The sequence below is a fragment of the Monodon monoceros genome, unplaced genomic scaffold, assembly GCF_005190385.1.
Source record: "Monodon monoceros isolate NGI ecotype Baffin Bay Population unplaced genomic scaffold, NGI_Narwhal_1 Super_Scaffold_12, whole genome shotgun sequence".
Taxonomy (NCBI): domain Eukaryota; kingdom Metazoa; phylum Chordata; class Mammalia; order Artiodactyla; family Monodontidae; genus Monodon; species Monodon monoceros.
In genome coordinates, this window is record NW_021703768.1 from 12,651,442 (window position 1) to 12,670,626 (window position 19,185).

The window sequence follows — 19,185 nt, forward strand, 5'->3', positions numbered from 1 at the left end:
TGAAGATGACGGTCTTCCGTTGTGAGGAGGGAGGGAGGGAGGGAGGGAGGGAGGAAGCAAGCAAGCCCAAAGTAGAATTTACTAAAATATTTTTCATTGAAAAGTTTGTCTTCTCAGAACATAAATAAGACTTTAACAGAATACAAACAACTTAGGAAGAACACAGTTATAACATCTGCAGATGAAAAACTATCCTCCAAGCCTCAAATGTCCTAAATAAAATATCAAACCATAATCTACTATTTAAAGAATCTCTAGAATTAATTGCTTCCTCCAAAGCTGCAGTCTGTGACTACAACAGTGCAAATTAGGAAACTCATCTTCTTGAAAATACTATTATCCAAAGTTCTGTTTGCTCTGAATAACGAGCTCTAATGCTCTGTGATCATTCTTAACCGGGTACTAAGCCGTCCTCAAACTCGGTACCCACACTGTTGATACAGGCCTATAATCTTCATGAAGAATGTTGGGCCAGCTTCCACAAACGCTTCTTCAAAGATATTTCCATTTAAACATCACCTCAAGTGTCTCAATAGACAAGAGTGTGTAAGCTGCATAACTTCTTGAATCAAGTTTACAAGTTAAAACAACCTACTCTTTCATGCTGTATAACTACAAAATTAGGTCTATTCAGAAATTGTGTATATATAATGTTATACTGCTACCCATCATGTTATAGGAAATGTGTAAAAGAAGTATGGAAAAGCTACATTCCTACATTTTAAAGTTATATTTTAAAAGATTTGCGGCCCTTAGAAAATTCTGCTTTGTGATTGGATTTAATGGTCACTTAAGAGTATTAAGTAAATAAGCTGATTAATCATGACCTTTAAACCAACTAATCAAACTCAATCTACTAAATCATTTACTTGACAGATATTTATTGCACACCTACTATATGCCAGCAAACTTGGAAGATACAGAAATGAACAGAACAAAGAAACATCCCTGCCCTCGGGAATTTACATCCTCGGTCGGGGAGAGAGAGTGGGAATCTATGTAAGTCATAAATAAATGAACAGGATAACTGCAGACAGTGAAAAAATAAGTAATATAGAGTGACTGAGGTGAAACAGAGCTCAAGGAAAACTTAATTGAGAGGGTCATTTAAATCAAGATCTAGAGGCCAAGGAAAAAATAACCATGTGATGACTCAGAGGCAGAACTTTCCAGAAAAAAGGCTCTGCAAGCCCTAAGGTGGGCTGAAGTGAGCTGTCCTGTGTCTGGAGTACTTTGAATGAGGAGAAGAGAAGCAGGTGAGGAGGCCAGAGGGGTGGACAGGGCCCTGAATCCACACAAGGACCCTGAGTTTCATTTCCATGGCCGCACTTTGAGCTTCTCACATTGGTTCTAATACACGAAAATCTCACCTTACACTTTCATGGACCATCTACATTTTACCTCACTACCTTCTGGTACATCCATTTTAATCAGTATTTCACTTTAGATTTTGAAAGCAATTTTTCTCCCCAGTATTTTTATCAGGTTGGAATAGTCTTTATCTGCATTTAGATGTACAGTTCAACTTCTCCTTCAAAGATAAACTTTTAAATATGCTCCAAAGTTATTTTTTTCATTAAGAATAAAAATTAACTAGATTCCAAACTGAAAAATAAATGGACATATTCCACCTTTGTCTTGCAAAACTGTCAGTTTCAGAGAATAGATTATCCACCTTGCAGATTACATACAGCTCACCTAAAATATTTCCCACTATATATAGAGGGTGGGAATCTATGTAAGTCACAAATAAATGAACAGGATAATTGCAGACAGTGATAAAATAAGTAACATAGAGTGACTGAGGTGAAACAGAGCTCAAGGAAAACTTAATTGAGACGGTCATTTAAATCAAGATCTAGAGGCCAAGGAGAAAATAACCATGTGATGATTCAGAGGCAGAACTTTCTATACATATATAGAAAAGGTTTTTTCTTTTTCTCTCCCCAAATCTGATATACTCAGGAAATGAAAAGATTTCTTATAACGACCTAAACTTTTAGAGTAGAAAAATCAATGAGTGACAGTAAATTATATGATCCTTTTCAAATTCAAGTACAAAAAAAGTTAAGGTTTAGTGTCACTGTCCCCAAACAAGAAAAAACTGACTATATCCACATTAAAAATGCAAAGCACATCGTGTTTGCAAATTGTTTTTTAAAACTCTTCGAAACATTAGATCCCTGTGCCCACTTTAAAAACTAAGATTAGTTACACATATATCCTTACAACATAAAGCTGTCAAAAGTCAAAATAATTAAGAATAGTAGAGCTATGGCTTCCCTGGGGGCGCAGTGGTTGAGAGTCCGCCTGCTGATGCAGGGGACACAGGTTCGTGCCTGGGTCCGGGAAGATCCCACATGCCGCAGAGCGGCTGGGCCCGTGAGCCATGGCCACTGGGCCTGCGCGTCCGGAGCCTGTGCTCCACAACGGGAGAGGCCACAACAGTGAGAGGCCCACGTACCGCAAAAAAAAAAAAATAGTAGAGCTAAAATAAAATCCAATCCCTATTATTTTTTTAACATGAGTCCATATAAATGCTTAACTGCAGATATAATCAGATACCAACCACTCAGAACTCAGGGTCAACGAGAGACTGACACGCAGTATATGCTTGATGAAATAGTTCTTGCATGAATAAATGAAATAATAAGTTATATTTAAACATTTTTCTTGTGCTACTAATGAAAACGCTTTTGCTAATGATGATTAATTTTAGGCTATAGGGAAGTCATTCTCATAATCACATAGCTGAAAAGAATATATTAGCACCATTACACAATTCTCAAATAGATTTAACTTCTTTATTGTTTAAGGGCCATGAGCTTATCTTTTACATTAGAGACTGATTATTTAAAGCTTTCTGAATACAGTCATTTGCTTAACACATTAACGTTTTATTATGGATAAGGGTAGCAAATTTAGTTTTGAAAACAGTACCTGGTATTTAGTGACCATGTTTTCCAGTCCTTCAATCTTAGAATCTTGTAGGACTGAATATGTCTTGAAGGTAGTAAAGATGTCCATTATCTTGGCAAGACGTCTGTGGAAAGTTTCAAATTTTCCAAAAATATACATCTCACTGAATTCAAATTGTTTTTCATTTGGATCTTGTTTAAGCTTTTGTTTGGTCTTGTGAAAGCAGTGCTGGTATTCCTTAAAGTAAAAACCAAAATACAAGAAAGGGAACACAACAAAGATATCAACCTTATTCTCTTAAGTGAAAGCGACAGCAAATTTAGGGTGGAATTACAAAACCTTTCAGTTTCATGCCTCTGTAGCTACTCCTTCATCAGCCTGGGATGTCATCTTTTCCCATCCCCCAACCTAGCAAACTCCTAATATTTTTTTTTTTTTTCTTTTTGGCCACATGGCATACGGAACTTCCCTGACCAAGGATCAAACCCATGCACCCTGCGTTGGAAATGTGGAGTCTTAACCACTGGACCACCAGGGAAGTTCAAACTCCTAATTATTCATAAGGTGACTCAAAGATGCAGCCTTTCCCCCTGGGTCCCACTGTGTTAGTAGAAGCTTAACTCTTTGTGTATCTCTCCGTTCGTCTACAAGAAGCTTAAGGAAAACTACTTCATTTTTGTATCTCTAGTACTTAGTGTGGTGTTGGCACATAGCAGGCCCCCAAAAAGGGTAAAGTAAGTGAACAAATGTGGGGGACTGATTGATTAACCTTCAAGTCTTGTTAACAGTAAAAGATTACCATTCTTTTTAGCAACCACTAATATGATAACTGCTAAATGACTTAAGGTGCATTGGCAAAAAACAATGTAAAAATAATAAAAAGTCTCAATATATTATCAAGCTGACCATTACCTGCTTCAGTTTAATTGCAGATAATATTTTTTCCACAGCAACATCCTGTGGTTGGCTCCAGATCGAAGCAGTTCCATTGTTGGTAATATAGGCTTTACATGCAGATATCATCTGATTGGTCACCTGGAATTTTCCAATAAAATGATGCCAAGGACATTAAGCAGCCATCAAACATAAATTGGGCTAAAGGGTCCTTAGCTCTCCTACCTCTCAGAGTGTAAAATCTGTAAATAAATCTTTGGATTTATTGTTTTTCCATCACAACTATGATCAAGCACTAACCCTCTTTTTTTTCCAGCTTTACTGAAGTATAATTGACGAACAAAAATTGTATATATTTAAGGTGTGCAATGTGAGGCCTGATATACATATACATAATGAAATGATTAGCAAAATCGAGTATTAACACATCAAACACTTCAAATAATTACCATTGTGTGTGTGTGCTGAGAAAACTTAAGATCTGCTCTCTTAGCAATTTTCAAGTGTACAATACAATATCAGCCGTAGTCACCATGCTGTACATTAGATCCCAGAACTCAGTCACCTTATAACTCAAAGTTTGTAGCCTTTAACCAACATCTCCCCATGTTCCATACTCCCCCAGACTGGCAACCACCATTTTACTCTCTGCTTCTATTTGTTCAACTTTTTAAGTTCTACACATCTATTATCAAAGTCATTTGTAAAATCACAGAGCTGGAAGCACTACAGAAAACTGCCAATTCAGACCCCTGTGTTAATGCAGGATGAACATCTTAACCAACCAAGAAGGGATTCACTTCCCTACCTAAAAGCTGTCAAGAGCTTCCCCCACCCTGTCTCCTTCTTCGGCAGCCTGCTCTAAAATCTAACTCACGGTTTCCCAGTGCCTTGAAACGAACTGTCCACCCTGATCATTTCATGCCACCATGATCTATAGCAGAAATGTCAAAAGCAGAAGGCAACAGAGGAAAGAGGAAAGATAATGTGTGTAACTGCCAACATTTTATTTATCCCTCCAAACTTAAAAAAAAAAAAAAGACTTCAGAATTCTTTTGGTGATTTTTTAATAAATTAAAAGGAAAACTAGAGGTCTATACTGTAGGTATGGAATGACATGATGTCTGGGATTTGCAGTGCAAAGGTTAGGTGCAACAAAATTGGCCATGTGTTGATAGTTGATGATTGGGTGACACGTACATATACATACAATTCTCTTTCCTTTTGTACCTGCTACAAATTTTTCATAATGAAAGGTTTTTGAAAATGAGAGAAATGGTGGTTTCACAATTATGTTCCAAAATAAGCCTTGCAAATGCATGAAACCTGGAGTAATAACACAAGTTGACTTTTGAGTCTTCTTCTCAGGGAATACCCCTCCTGACCCCAACATAACATTAATGTGTGAAGAAGCTGGAAAAGGGTCTTGTGGATTCCCCTCCTTTCTTCCTGAGTACAAGAGCAGAAGGAAGTTTCCCATCAAGCTCTCAAGGCTGGATGTCCCTATTCCTGGGAAGAATCATGCCTCTTACTGCATTAGTATTCACAACACAGTCCTGATGAGTCAAAAATGCCTCTATTTTAATACATTTAAAACTTTCGCCTTGGTAATGAAAAAGTCATTTACTTCTTAGAGACTGTTCAAAAATGGGAAAAAGCAACAATGCTCACCATAAACACTTATGAGTTAGGACATAAGGTTTAAATATCGTTATGGTTTTGGGCAGAATCATTATAATTGCTTTATGGATTACTGGAACGTTGCAAGTGGCTCTTATTACCATGATTACTGTTCTAATAACACCAAGTAAACAACTGTGGCATCAAATAAATTTGGAGCAGTGGCACATAAAATACGAAACTGAAGATAGCCAGTTAAATATAGTTTTTCTTAATTAAAATTTACCCAATAGATAGAAATCATGTGCTAAATAAAATAAGGAAAGAAATTCTAAAAGAATCTTTCTTTCATTTTTATTATATATAAAAAATATAAATATATATTTTTATATATATATAAATAATACAATATTTATTATATTAATTACTTTGGGAAATAATGCCTTATGATTTGCTAGAATCAGCCTCCTCTCTCTATTGAGAGATTAAGCTTTTTCTTTTAATTGTAGGGTACATAGATATTGGATTGCACCAATGTGGTAATTTCTTTTTTAAAAAAAAAGATTTATGGGTTTTTTTTAAATATTTATTTATTTATTTATTTTTGGCTGTGTTGGGTCTTAGTTGTGGCGCGCAGGCTGCTCTCTAGTTGTGGCATGCAGGCTCGGTAGTTGTGGCGCATGGGCTCTCTAGTTGTGGCCTGTGGGCTTTAGAGCATGCAGGCTTAGTTGCTCCATAGCATGTGGGATCTTAGTTCCCTGACCAGGGACCAAACCCGCGTCCCCTGCATTGGAAGGTGGATTCTTAACCACTGGACCACCAGGGAAGTCCCATGGTAATTTCTAATTATAAAAAAAAAAAAAAATTAACCATTGGCAAAGAAATCTAAGTGACCATGGACTCTATGCTATGCACTTACCTTTACAAAGAGAGACGTGATCTTCTCAGAGGTGTTATAGTAATGAGAGATGCTATAGATCATTTTAATTGCATTTATAAGTGCAGGAATAGCATCAATCATGGACATCTGGAAAACATCACAAAAGTTTTCAGGGAAACAGATATCAAACTCAGCAAAATTCCAATAGGCTAATCCTTCCTACTTCATTAGAATAAAATTTAGGTAAAAGATTTTTATTTAAATTTTTAAAATATTATCTATCACTCTACATAAATAGAATATATTTAGGGGTAATTTTATTTTTATTATCTAGTCACACACAGTTAATCAAATTTTGTTTCAATGCAAGAAACACTAACTTTCTGTTATGGACAAGGAAGTTGTGTTAACAGTTAATTTTGTAATAAATAAAAACAGGCACATCCTAAAGTTAAAAATAAAAAAAAAGAAGAAGAAAAAGAATGAGCCAATAACTCTTCCCACAGTTATTTGAGTATAGTCCAGGATGTCAACTGCAATATTTAATAGGAAATGGAATATGCAATAAATGTTTTTAAAATATAACGTCGCATGTCCTGTCCATCTTATCTGGATAGATAAATAGATGCTAGATAGACAGATATATGATATAAATATTATATATATAGATATATAGAGAGAGACACAGAAGTAGACAAGTATATATATATATATATATATATATATATATATATATAACTTTCTTAAGAATAAAAAGAAGTTTCTAAGACTTTTCCAACAGATTGTAATATTCACGAACCAAAACTCCACACTCAATTCAGTTAGTGCGAAAGGGTCATCAGTACACCAAGGGGGTAGAAATCTCTAACTCACAGGGTCACTACTGTACAAGGGGTCACAGCATTTCTCAAGTGTGTACAGATATTTGACGTTGTCCTTTGCTTCATTAGCTGCATCAGTGATTCGAATATCCATCTCCCGCCAAGTCTAAGCACAGTACAGGAAAGAAATTTTAATGCAATTGTTAATAGAGGAAGTTCCACTATAACAGCTGCTAAAAGTCATCACAAGTCCCATGGGTCAGACTTTCAGTCTGCCCTATGCATCTCACATAAAACTGAATCCAGAGGGGTGGGGGGCATTGCCACACTGAAGAGCAATTTAAATTTTTTGACAAAATTTTCAAAGGTATCTCTTCCAGGCCTTCTCTTATGACATCTATTCAATAACCAGGACAAAGCCTCAAGAGGGCAGCACCTCCATTTAAACCTACACCCTTTCTCCTCCACAGACTGCTGAATCCATTTTGCACCTCACTCCCATATTGTCTATGGTAAAGAACTGAAGGGAGCCTCCAGCCAACAGCCAGCAAGGAACTGAATCCCGCAACAATCACATAAGCGACTTGGAAGCAAATCCCAGTCAGGCCTTCAGATGAGCCAACACCCTGACTGCAACCTCAGGATAGATCTCAAGTCAGATGCTCCCAGCTAAGCTGCACCCAAATCCCTGACCCACAGACTATGAGATAATGTTTGTTGTTTCAGGTGGCTAAATGTTGGGGTAATTTGTTACACAGGGATATGAAACAAATATACCAGTGCTAAAAAAAAAAAAAATAGATAAGGTAAGGTTTCATTATTACTACTCCTCGTTGGTTTGAATTCATAATATACATATAATCATGTTATTATGTTACATCTTAATGACTTGCAGGACCCTCTAATGATACATATACATACATGTACATACATGTACACCAGCTAACAAATACCTTTCATGCAAAGGCTATTTCCACAGTATCCAAAATTATAAAAGGACAGTATAATCCAATCTTAAAGTTTCATAGAGGTAGAATGACATTTTTCTGTTCCTAATTCCTCCATGACATATGCATACAGAATTTTCATTCCCACTTCATAAAGCAAAAAGCAACCTTCAGAAGTTTCGACCTGGAAGCAGCAAGCACTGCCAACACAGTCTTCACATCTGGGCTCTTCCACTGATCCAGAAGGTAGCTAAATTTAGACAGTCTTTTTTTCCAGTACTCCAACTCTGCTCGGGGCCCAAGGTCGTCCGCTTCCGTCCGTAGCTGATTGCTTCCAGCAAGGACCTGCAAGTGCACAGAAGGCCCATGAACCAGTGAGTAGGGCTGGAGATATAAAAGTTATACATAAGCAAAATATAAGGAAAGAAGTGAATTCTGCTATCTGAATCGTGACATATTTTTATTCATCTGCATGCTTCAAATGACAGCCTTTTACTAAGCTAACATGTATCCATTTTTTTAATTTCAGCAAAATTTTAGTTGACTTATTCTAACTGAAAACTATTTGTTAAAGGAGCTTTCATGAACTTTCGGAGGACGTGACCTCAGAAAGTTTCCTTGGCTATTCACTTAGAACCTCAGAGAACAATAACCTTGAAAAGCCCTCATGCCTTCAGTTGGTTAATTTCCATTATGCTTCCTTATTGATGTAACATCCAGCTTCACTTGGGACTTTTCTGAAAATATTTATTTATTTATTTATTTATTTATTTATTTATTTATTTTGCGGTACGCAGGCCTCTCACTGTTGTGGCCTCTCCCGTTGCAGAGCACAGGCTCCAGACGCGCAGGCTCAGCGGCCATGGCTCACGGGCCCAGCCGCTCCACGGCATGTGGGATCTTCCCGGACCGGGGCACGAACCCGTGTCCCCTGCATCGGCAGGTGGACTCTCAACCACTGCGCCACCAGGGAAGCCCTGAAAATATTTTTTTTAAAGGTTAAGTCTTGAGCTTTGTTTTGGAGGACACACTGAATTAGAAAGCTTCTTGTACTTCTACAGAGAGATTCTCTCCAAAGTAACTTACACCTTTCAGAAAAAAAATTGGCCAAGTGCAGTCATTTAGTTATATAAGTATATAAAGTTATTTACTTTCATCTCCTAGAATTCTTACTATCTCTTAACTAATGACTATAAATTAAAATTGCATTGAACCTGTCACCTTGTTAGTGACTTGTGGTAAAATACTTAGGCAAATGGGAATGGGATGTGACATACCTTCTTCCACTGGCTGGTTCAGTAATGTGGCATCTGAACTAGTCAGTGTTCAGATAGCTAGTTTCTGATGTTTGGTTTCTGAAAATTACCTGCTCTGTTTGTTTGATCCATACTTTCATACAACCTTCTATTTTTTCCAAAGTCTCAGGGTTATTAGCTAGAGTCAAGTAGTCTAGAGGTTCCTTCAGGGTTTTCAGTTCAAATATGTCACACTTTTGAAGGTTCACCTAATTAAAATGAAAGTTAAAAAATCAGATGATGCTATTTTAACACACACACACACACACACACACACTTCTGACTGATCCAGAAGGATCTGAAGGGGATTCTCTCTAGTCTAAACTATCTGTTCCCTGAGAAATGTCCTTGAAAACACAGTGAGACGTATTGCATTGAGCACACCAGTAGAGGTGATTGGTTCTGAGGTCAAATTTTGGGTCAAAAAAAAAAAAAAAAACCAAACAGTGAACTAGAGAGAGAGAGACATAATATCACAGAATATTGATAGGGAACTTGGAAATTAAGTAGTCAACTCATGAAACCAAAGAAAGTGGGGGGCCTTCAAAAAAATTGACGGGGGGGAAGGGTAATTTCTAATCTATCACATTCTTTTTGGAAACTAACCAGAGGAAAAGACGTTCATGTCCTTATGCAAAAAATTCCATACGGTTAGCAAGTTCAATGGCAAATACACAGATTCATTTCAGGAGGGAGAGGTGGAGGGGGGTAGGAAAAGAGGTGTGTTGGATTTTGACTTGACAAAGAAACCTAGGATATTTTTAAACACACATAACCCCAAAACACCTCAATACTTGATGAGGACATTTTCCTTCTGGTAAGAGTGCACCTGGCCCTGTGAGTCTCTCAATTCAGGTCTCAGCCCCTCACTCCTCACTCCTGACAGACACTGCACCCTCCGTCTGCCACACCTCCTGGACCTCTCCTTGGTTTTACAGGGGAGGCTTCCAGGCTTCATGAAGTGGCACTGCCTCTCTCCTGTATGAGGTTCCATCCCACATTTTTTAAAACCTCTACCACAGTATGAAGTGGAACCATATGAAAACACTACTCTTTTCAGTAGAACAACTATTTAATTTGGTTCAACTTGCATTTAGGATGGCCTGCATCATAGTTAATTGCAAATAGAACTCAGACGTTAGCTGGAATCATCCTGCCCCTGTCTGGATAACATTTAGTCAACTCCCCCATCCCACATCCTTTAGAAGGCCTATAGCATCCCTCCCTGCCAATATCCCAATAGGTCCCAAAAGGTCTCAGTATTCCATGGAGAGCAGTGAACGTTACATGGCCATTGGTCTAATGGGATCCATTTCTCTATCTCCCACTCATGCCTGCCCTAGGCTGTCATCTATCACGGTTTGTATCCACCACTGTCTACCCCAGGTAATCACTAACACAGGTTTACTGTAGGTGGCACAAATTTTATTGAAGCTAAATCCCGCAAATGCCAAACTGATTCTCAAAGGCCCTTTTGGTCACTGGCTGGACTACAGGACCCAACCCACTCTCTCTAGATATGTCAATTCATCTCTCCTTCTCCCTCCTCTTCAAAACTTCCTCCCATCCCTACCCACCATCACCCCCCCATCTTCCCCCAGCACACACCTATCACTAACCACCCCCCTCACACACACACACCACACACACACACACACACACACACACACACACACACCACACACCACACTCTGGCTCCAAATTCCTTTCCTTCTAGGCTGCAGAGCAATACCAGAAGCACTTCATACTCTTCTCTTTGCAGTCCAACATCTGACATGACAGAGTAAAACCCTCCATTGCGGCCAACATTTCTGTGGAACCCCTAATGCACCCATCACTCCAAATTATAGGAATTTAAATCTAGTCACCGCCACCTCTTCAGGGGGCAACAAAAACACCCACAAAATATTTTCAAGATTTGCAAGTAGTGGAATCAAGACCCTCTAGGTATTACACACTTACATATTGATTTGTTCACCATCAGATATGTTTTGAAGGAATAACATGTTTGTTCTTACCTTCTCCTTCAAACTCTCCTGTGCACTGACCAGGACGCTCACGAAGCCTTCCAGGGAGCCCAGGAACTCCTGCTGAAGGCTGGAGGCTTCCGGAAGGCCCTCGAGCTCACCCCAGCCGTGGCTTGTGGCCCTGAGAGCAGGAATGAAGATGTCCGACAGCAGACGTCTCACACTGTTGAGCAAACCCCCGTCTGCAGTGTCAAGCATGTTGAAGCTCACCTCCTGCAAAACAATCGGGAAAACCTTTATGGTAAAAAGTATCTTCAACTGCAACCTAGCTACTGAGTCATTTCTGATGGTGTTCATTAACCAAATATCCTATGGGAGTAAATGAAGACCAACCAGATGAGAAAAGCAAAGGCTGTTTATTCAGAGCAAGAATTGATTCCTTGCAATAGCAAGGGAGTCGGCCACCATCACTTGCATTTCAGCAGAGACTCAAAAGCAGGCAGAGGAGTGGGAAAGCTTCCTAGTGGAGAAAAGGGAGGCTCAGGTGGGCCCTGAGGGGAGGTTGTTGGCCTGGGGAAGCTGAAGGCGGGCTCACTAGAAGCAGGGCATCCTATGTGATTGGTTAAGGGTGCACATTTGGCCTTCTCTGGTTGGCCCCAAGGAAGTATGTTGAAAGTACAGACAAAAATTGAGGCTGGCAGTCATGAATCAAGTCCTGGCCATTTTGACCAATTGTTAGAGGAGTTATTAATTCATTTCCTAGCTGGCTTCCTACCAGGTTGACACAGTGGTCTGGCTACCTGTGTTGTTTATTGCAGGTAAGGGAGGTTGATTTCCTGGGCAGATTGCTGTGGGTTGTTGGTCAAAGTCTTTTGGTAGATGGTCTGTTTGTATATTGTCTCTCAATCCAGTAAATTATTATTTTGACACCTAGTTAAGACATAAGATTTATACTCTTCTAAATTGCAATCATCAAAATAAAAGCATGGGGACTTCCCTGGGGGCACAGTGGTTAAGAATCCACCTGCCAATGCAGGGGACATGGGTTCGATCCCTGGTCCAGGAAGATCTCACATGCCGCGGAGCAACTAAGCCCGTGCACCACAACTATTGAGCCCACGAGCCACAACTACTGAAGCCCACGCGCCTAGAGCCTGTGCACCACAACGAAGAGTAGCCCCCACTCACTGCAACTGGAGAAAGCCTGCGCCCAGCAACAAAGACCCAACGCACCAAAATAAATAAATAAATATAAATAATTTTTTAAAGATTTTAAAATAAATAAAAGCATGAAATAAGTAGAATACCAGATGTTTACCAGTTTATTTGCTCCAAGTAGATAATGCACCCACTGAAGGAAGGGGAGATTTGTACAGATGCATTTTGTTTTGCAAAAAAAAATAAAGTTATACAGAAGACCCTTGAGTAATGCTGGGGTTACGGTCTCCCACCCTACGAGCAGTTGGAAAATCTGGGTGTAACGTATAGCCGGCCCTCCATATCCACAGTTTCTTATCCCTGGTTTCACATCCTCAGATTCAACCGTGGACCATATAGTACTGTAGTATTTACTACTGAAAAAAAATCAGTGTATAAATGGACCCACACAATTCAAACCTGTGTTGTTCAAGGGTGTATCTGCTGTAATAAATCTTATTTTAAATGTAAGAAATATGCCATTTAGTAAATGATGCAGAGGAATTGTTTTTAAAAGGAAACACCTCACTGTTTTACACACACTCACAGATACAATGTTATATCAATTTTTGTTAATAAATTGAATATTAAGTCCTCTTACTCAACAGATTTTAAGGAACTGTCCTCTTAATTGCTTGCTTTTAGTGCTTTTAAAATATTTCTTTGAAAGTAGTTTTAAATACTTAATATGATGGTTGTTTCCATGGGAAAGGATATTTTGGAAGAATTTATGTGATTTTTGGTAATTTGGGATAAAGGATTGCTGTTGCCTCTTACCTGATGAATGTTCTCAGGCGTGATGGGTCTGGAAGGGTTGGTCCTGATGAAGAATACACAAACCCCAGTAAGAGCAACATCTTTTCCCTCCGTCACGAACACCTTAGGTTTTTTAATCTTTCCAGAAATACGACTTATTCCTCCTGGAGAGCCAAGCTGCCCTACAAATGCAAAAGAATTTTAGTTTTACGAATACTATTTCCATGTGGTCGCCTCTTAGAATGAAGTTGCCTTGTTAAAATATTGATATGTTGACTCAGCCACGTGCCCTAGAAGCTCCACCTCTTGGACAACCTCTAGCCTGAGGCCTAAAGGGATCCTAAAAGGATCTTCTTTAGCATGGTGATCATCTTACGATGGACAAAAATATCAAATCCCTGCACTGTAAACCTGAAACTAAACTAAGTCAATTATATGTCAATAAAATAAATAAATAATAAAAAGTAAATAAAAGGATCTGCTCGACTGCAGACCACAGTTCATTTCAGAACTGTTGCTCCAGGCAAAAACCGGAATGGGAGAAACCGGAGTAAGAGAGTTTGGTCCAGAGCAGCTTCTTGCTGGAGCTACAAAAGTCATCATTCATGGGAGAAAGGGTGAGGAAGGAGACAGCATCTATTGGCGTGTATCTTGTGTGAGGCCCTCTGCTTGGCACCATGTCTACATTATTAAAACTCCCTACAACCCTGAGAGCAGCGGTGACCCGCGCCAAGTCACACACCAACAGAGCCGACATCAAAAACCTGTTCTGACTACAGAACTCCAGAACCTCCACCTCCTGCTGTCCTGGTCCAGCTGGCCCTGCAGTATCACTAGAGTCAGGAGGCTGCTGTAGCGGTAGGACGGCATAGTGATGGGTGACGTGGGCTCTGCAGTCAGTCTCCCGGGGTTTCCATCTCGGGCTGAGCTTCCGAGCCACGTGACCTGGAGCAAGTTACTTAATCTTTCTGTGCCTCAGTCTTCCCATCTGAGCAAGGCCCAGAGAACGCCAGGCCAGTCAGCTCACGACAGATGTCAGTCAAGTAAAACCTTTGCCGCTACCTCTTAGCTGTAATCTCTGCCCTGCTTCAAGCCTGACTCGGTCAGAAACTATGATTAACATGATTGGGCAAGGGGTGGAAGGAGAAGTTGAGGGAGAAAAGGAGACCCGTAGGCTCCTCCACCACTGCAAACACTGACCTTCAGAGGCCCCTGCTGCAAGGGTGTTGGGGGATGGAAGGAAGGGGGAGGGCCAAGAGTAGAGAAGATTTAACTTTAGATCGACTAGTTTTGATCAACTGGATATTTTTAGCTTCTGAATTGAAACTGTGTTTGTAATTGGAAACAACCATGGGCACTTTTCTTATCTAAGAATATCTAGAAAACTTCATGGTGTTGTCTGGATTTCAATTCAAGGTCAGAAAAAAAGCTACTCCTACCGAAAAGGTTTAAAGGAGAGTGGGAAACAAGAACAAGCTTGCATTTGTGTTTACGTCCATGAATCTTTCTTACTCAATGTAAGACTGACACACAAAGGCCAGCTTCACCCAGTGTCGTTCATGGGTGAACTTATTCACCTGAGCTTATGTTTTGCAATCTGGGATATAATTTAAAATTTTTGTCTTCTGATTTTTTCACTCAAAATGTAGTGCCCTTTCTGACCACAAAACATAAAACGGATAATTTTGGGAAAATGCCAGGCACTTATGCGTGCATAATTTCCTCCGTTTTTAAACAAAAACCATGGTCATACTGTATGCCAAGAGCGATAACTATTTTCCTTTTCTTCCAAGAGGTCATAAAGGGATTGACCCTATATATGATTTTAATATAATCATAATATATTTGCTTATGTCCCTAGTTTGGCTTTAAAATTGCATTAATTCACATAAATGGATGGGATATGCCAGTTGAACCCACATGAAGATTTGCAAGTTTTTCTTAAGTGAAAATGGCTAAACTTGTCATTCAATATTATTCCTTTGAATCACAGTCAGCAGAAAATGAACATGATATGATATTTAACTAAAAAACTACTGTTACTGGCAACAATTCCTATGCTAAAAAGAAATAGAAAAGAAGCAGATGCCCAAAAGAAGTTCTAGAACATAACAGCACAGAATGTGCTAACATGTAAGGAAGGGAAGTCTCAAAATGTAAGTTATTTTATTATTCTCCAGTTGCCAGCACAGCCTGAAAAGGAAAACAAAATATCCCAAATAAAGTCAGAACAACCAGGCTACATACCCACCACCATTTGTGCTTTGCTTGGGGTGAAAACAGAACCTGTTCCATTGGGCTTCACCCACCACACCTCACCACTCCCCACCCGTCCCACCCAACCAAGGTAAAAGTGGTCAGTGCTCCCAGTGGCCTCCTGCTTCATGCCATACTTGGATCAATCTAACAACACATTTCTGGGTTATGTCACATCAAATTTAAATACCTGTTTCCGCTACCTCCACATCCTGATAGTAAAACATGAGGTGACGAAGACCCCCACTAGCAAAAAGCTGATCGATTCTTTCAATCTGGGAAAAAGGAAAGGCAAAGTAATGACTGAATCAGAAACCACGTTTAAATCAGCAGTTACTATCATCTTTCTTACCTGCATAGGACTTCAGCAAACCATATAGAAAGGGTTATATCTTTTTAACATAAAACCATGAAAGACTAAGTATCTTACCACAGTAAAGACTAAATTCACAGAAGTGCGTTGATTAATCATAAAAATATTTGTGGCATACACACATTTGAAAAAGACTGTCTCTCCATATTGGCTGATTTCCTAAAGTGCTGAGCTGTTAAAGGCAGATATAAATAGACATGAGTGTTGGGCTTCCCTGATGGCGCAGTGGTTGGGAGTCGGCCTGCTGATGCAGGGGACGCGGGCTCGTGCCCCGGTCCAGGAAGATCCCACATGCCGCAGAGTGGCTGAGCCCGTGAGCCATGGCCGCTGAGCCTGCGCGTCCAAAGCCTGTGCTCCGCAACGGGAGAGGCCACAACAGTGAGAGGCCCGCGTACCGCAAAAAAATATATATATATAGATGAGTGTATAATTTTTCACCCATTTGCAGATCAGAAAGAGAGCGCAAACCTTTCAAAACCCGGTCTAACACGCGACAGATAGGTAATATTCAATTCCAATAACTGCAGAAAACCGCCATGATGAGAACACGTATAATTACGGAGTACTCCATCCTATAGCAACTTAGTCCCACCCATGAGGTTCGCTGTACATCTAGAGGTCTGCCAGCTGGCCTGCTACCAATGGGAGCACTCCTTTAAAACAGTCAGTAGCACAATTTTGAATTCAAATGGGAAGAGAAATGATAAAATCTACATATCCTTGGGGACAGCTACTGTCAATAAACCAAAAAATAACAAATGTTGGTGAAGATGTGGCGAGACTGAAACCCCGTGCACTGTCAGTGGGAATGTGAAATGGTACAGCTGCTGTGGAAAACAGTGTGGCATTTCCCTGAAAATTAAAAATAGAATTATTATATGATCCAGCAATTCTACTTCTAGGTATATACCCAAAAGAATTGAAAGCAGGGTCTTGAAGAGATATTTGCACACCCACGTTCACAGCAGCATTATTCACAGTAGCCAAAAGGTGGAAGCAGCCCAACTGTTCATTGACAGGTGAATAAATAAATAAAATATGGTATGTACATATGATGGAATAGTATTCAGCCTCAAAAGGAGAGAAATTCTGACCCATGCTATCACATGGATAAACCTTGAGGATATCTTGCTGAGTGAAGTAAACCAGCCACAAAAAGACAAGCAGTGTATGATTCCAGTTACATGATGCATCTAAAGTAGTCAAATTCACAGAGACAGAAAGTAGAATGGTGGTTGCTAGAGAGGCTGGGAGAGGGGAGGATGGGGAGTTGTTTAAAAAACATAGTTTTCAGGGGCTTCCCTGGTGGCGCAGTGGTTGGGAGTCCGCCTGCCGATGCAGAGGGACGCGGGTTTGTGCCCCGGTCCGGGAAGATCCCACGTGCCGCGGAGCGGCTGGGCCCGTGAGCCATGGCCGCTGAGCCTGCGCGTCCGGAGCCTGTCCAGAGCCTGTGCTCCGCAACGGGAGAGGCCACAACAGTGAGAGGCCCGCATACCGCAAAAAAGAAAAAAAAAAAAAAAAACCTCCCTCCCCGCCCTCTCCCCACCCTCTGGCTCAGTAAGCCTGATACAGGATGTTGTCTTTAAGCCTCCGGGGTCCTGACATTTCTGGGTCCTGAATACGGCATAGAGTGTCCTACAGTTCAGAGCTTTTATTCAGTTATTCCATCTGCATTATCCCAAATCCAATTGTCTCTCCACGCCTGAATCAGCTGTGAGAACTTGTCTCCTTCTATGCCTCCTTTGGGGGGAATAATTTTATCTACTTCCTGGTATTACGAAGATTAAATGGGATAATAGATAAAAATCAGCACAGAGACTGACATATGGTAAATATTCAATAAATGTTAGCTATGAGGAGGAGAAAAAGGAAAAGGACATTTCCTCAGCTCCTAATTGATTCATTCTGTAGTTTAACTATTTTAGTGTTATCCACCCTGAATTGGTCCACTGACCCCAATTAACCCTACCCAAGTGGCACTGCAGGAAGGGATAAAGCAGTAGAGGGCTACAGCCGGCTCGTACAGGCTTGGGACAGCCAACTGACCACAACTCCTCACAACTCGGTGTTTAGTAACATCATGTTGGTCGTTTGGAATCAGCCATGGTGGGAATATTTACTCCACAGAATCAGGAAACGCTCAAACTAGTGCCTCCTCCTTCACCTTGCCCAAAGCTGGTTGTCAAACATTTACAAGCCTATCACTAAAAAGTATTATCAACAATGTGACATCCCTGTCAACAAAAAGGGCTTCCTTCCTTTCTTCTCTTTATTTCTTTTTTAATGCCTAAAAAGTTTAAAAAAAAAAAAAAAACAAAAAAACTTCAGGAAACATCACAGCTCCTGGAATGCCTTCCTCCCTGCCCAGGAAACTGTATCTTCCCGTATTTTGGTCTCCCCACCAACTAAATCACACCCCAGGCTTTGAAGGGATATCAGGGCAGAAGATGGAAGTCAGGTCAGGAACAAAAGAAACCAGATTCAGCTGCCAAATCAAAGCCAAAGCCAGAAAAGTATGGCACATTTAATCTCCCAGGCTAGAATGGGATAAAAGAAAAAAAAAAAAAAAAAAAAAAACAAGATAAATCAGCAGCTGAGACGAGATTCTGTTCTCTAACCTCAGGTTCCAAAATGGTGCCTGAGCCCAGCTTCACTGGATGTAGAGAGACACAGACATCACTGTCAGAATGTCAATTCTAAATACCCCGCTCAACATGGAGAGCTGGAGAGCCCAAGCTCATTCTGCCACCACCCATACCAAGCCAGAATAGGGTCCTGAGCATGTTGAAACAGACACCCTTCCCTAAGGCCCAGCACAGACCCTGCCATAGGACAACGCCAGTTGTGCCCTCCATAATCAAGTCAGTGAGAACTCAAATGCATCGCACCTGATTCCCCTCTAGAATGGCATCCTCCACTTCGGTTTTGTTGAGGTCCACACAGGAAGCTACAATCGCAAATAAGTAGTCATGTCTCCCATCCAGACGAGCCCGCTTGGCTTCCTTCTCTTCCTTCAATCTTTGCTACAAGAAGGGAAGAAAAATGTTATGTGGCAACTGCTGTTCTCAAATGGATTCATTCTGTAATCATTTCATACTACTGGTGCTTTTTCAAGTCTTGGGTATTCAGATAACAGCTTAATAATGGTACCAGTTTTTATGTACTATCTTCTGTTTTTAGAAATAATGTTATTTCTATTATGAAAATAAGATGTGCTCATTGTTTTGAAATTACGTAACACAGATAAGCCAAAAGCAGAA

The 19,185-nt window shown here is 40.2% G+C and overlaps 1 protein-coding gene across 1 annotated transcript in view; it reads right to left on the bottom strand.

The window, feature by feature from the left end:
* DNAH5 (dynein axonemal heavy chain 5) overlaps positions 1–18,942 on the bottom strand; it is a 202,723-nt gene extending 183,781 nt beyond the window's left edge. The window contains exons 1-10 of the mRNA XM_029217285.1: positions 18,814–18,942; positions 15,743–15,827; positions 13,318–13,478; positions 11,395–11,616; positions 9,448–9,585; positions 8,250–8,426; positions 7,187–7,300; positions 6,353–6,460; positions 3,832–3,954; positions 2,941–3,156 (exon numbers count right to left, since the gene is read on the bottom strand). Of these exons, the coding sequence (XP_029073118.1) occupies positions 2,941–3,156; positions 3,832–3,954; positions 6,353–6,460; positions 7,187–7,300; positions 8,250–8,426; positions 9,448–9,585; positions 11,395–11,616; positions 13,318–13,478; positions 15,743–15,779 (1,296 nt within the window). The 5' untranslated portion in view covers positions 15,780–15,827; positions 18,814–18,942. The remainder of the gene's footprint in view (positions 1–2,940; positions 3,157–3,831; positions 3,955–6,352; positions 6,461–7,186; positions 7,301–8,249; positions 8,427–9,447; positions 9,586–11,394; positions 11,617–13,317; positions 13,479–15,742; positions 15,828–18,813) is intronic.
* Between the last annotated feature and the right edge of the window lie 243 nt (positions 18,943–19,185).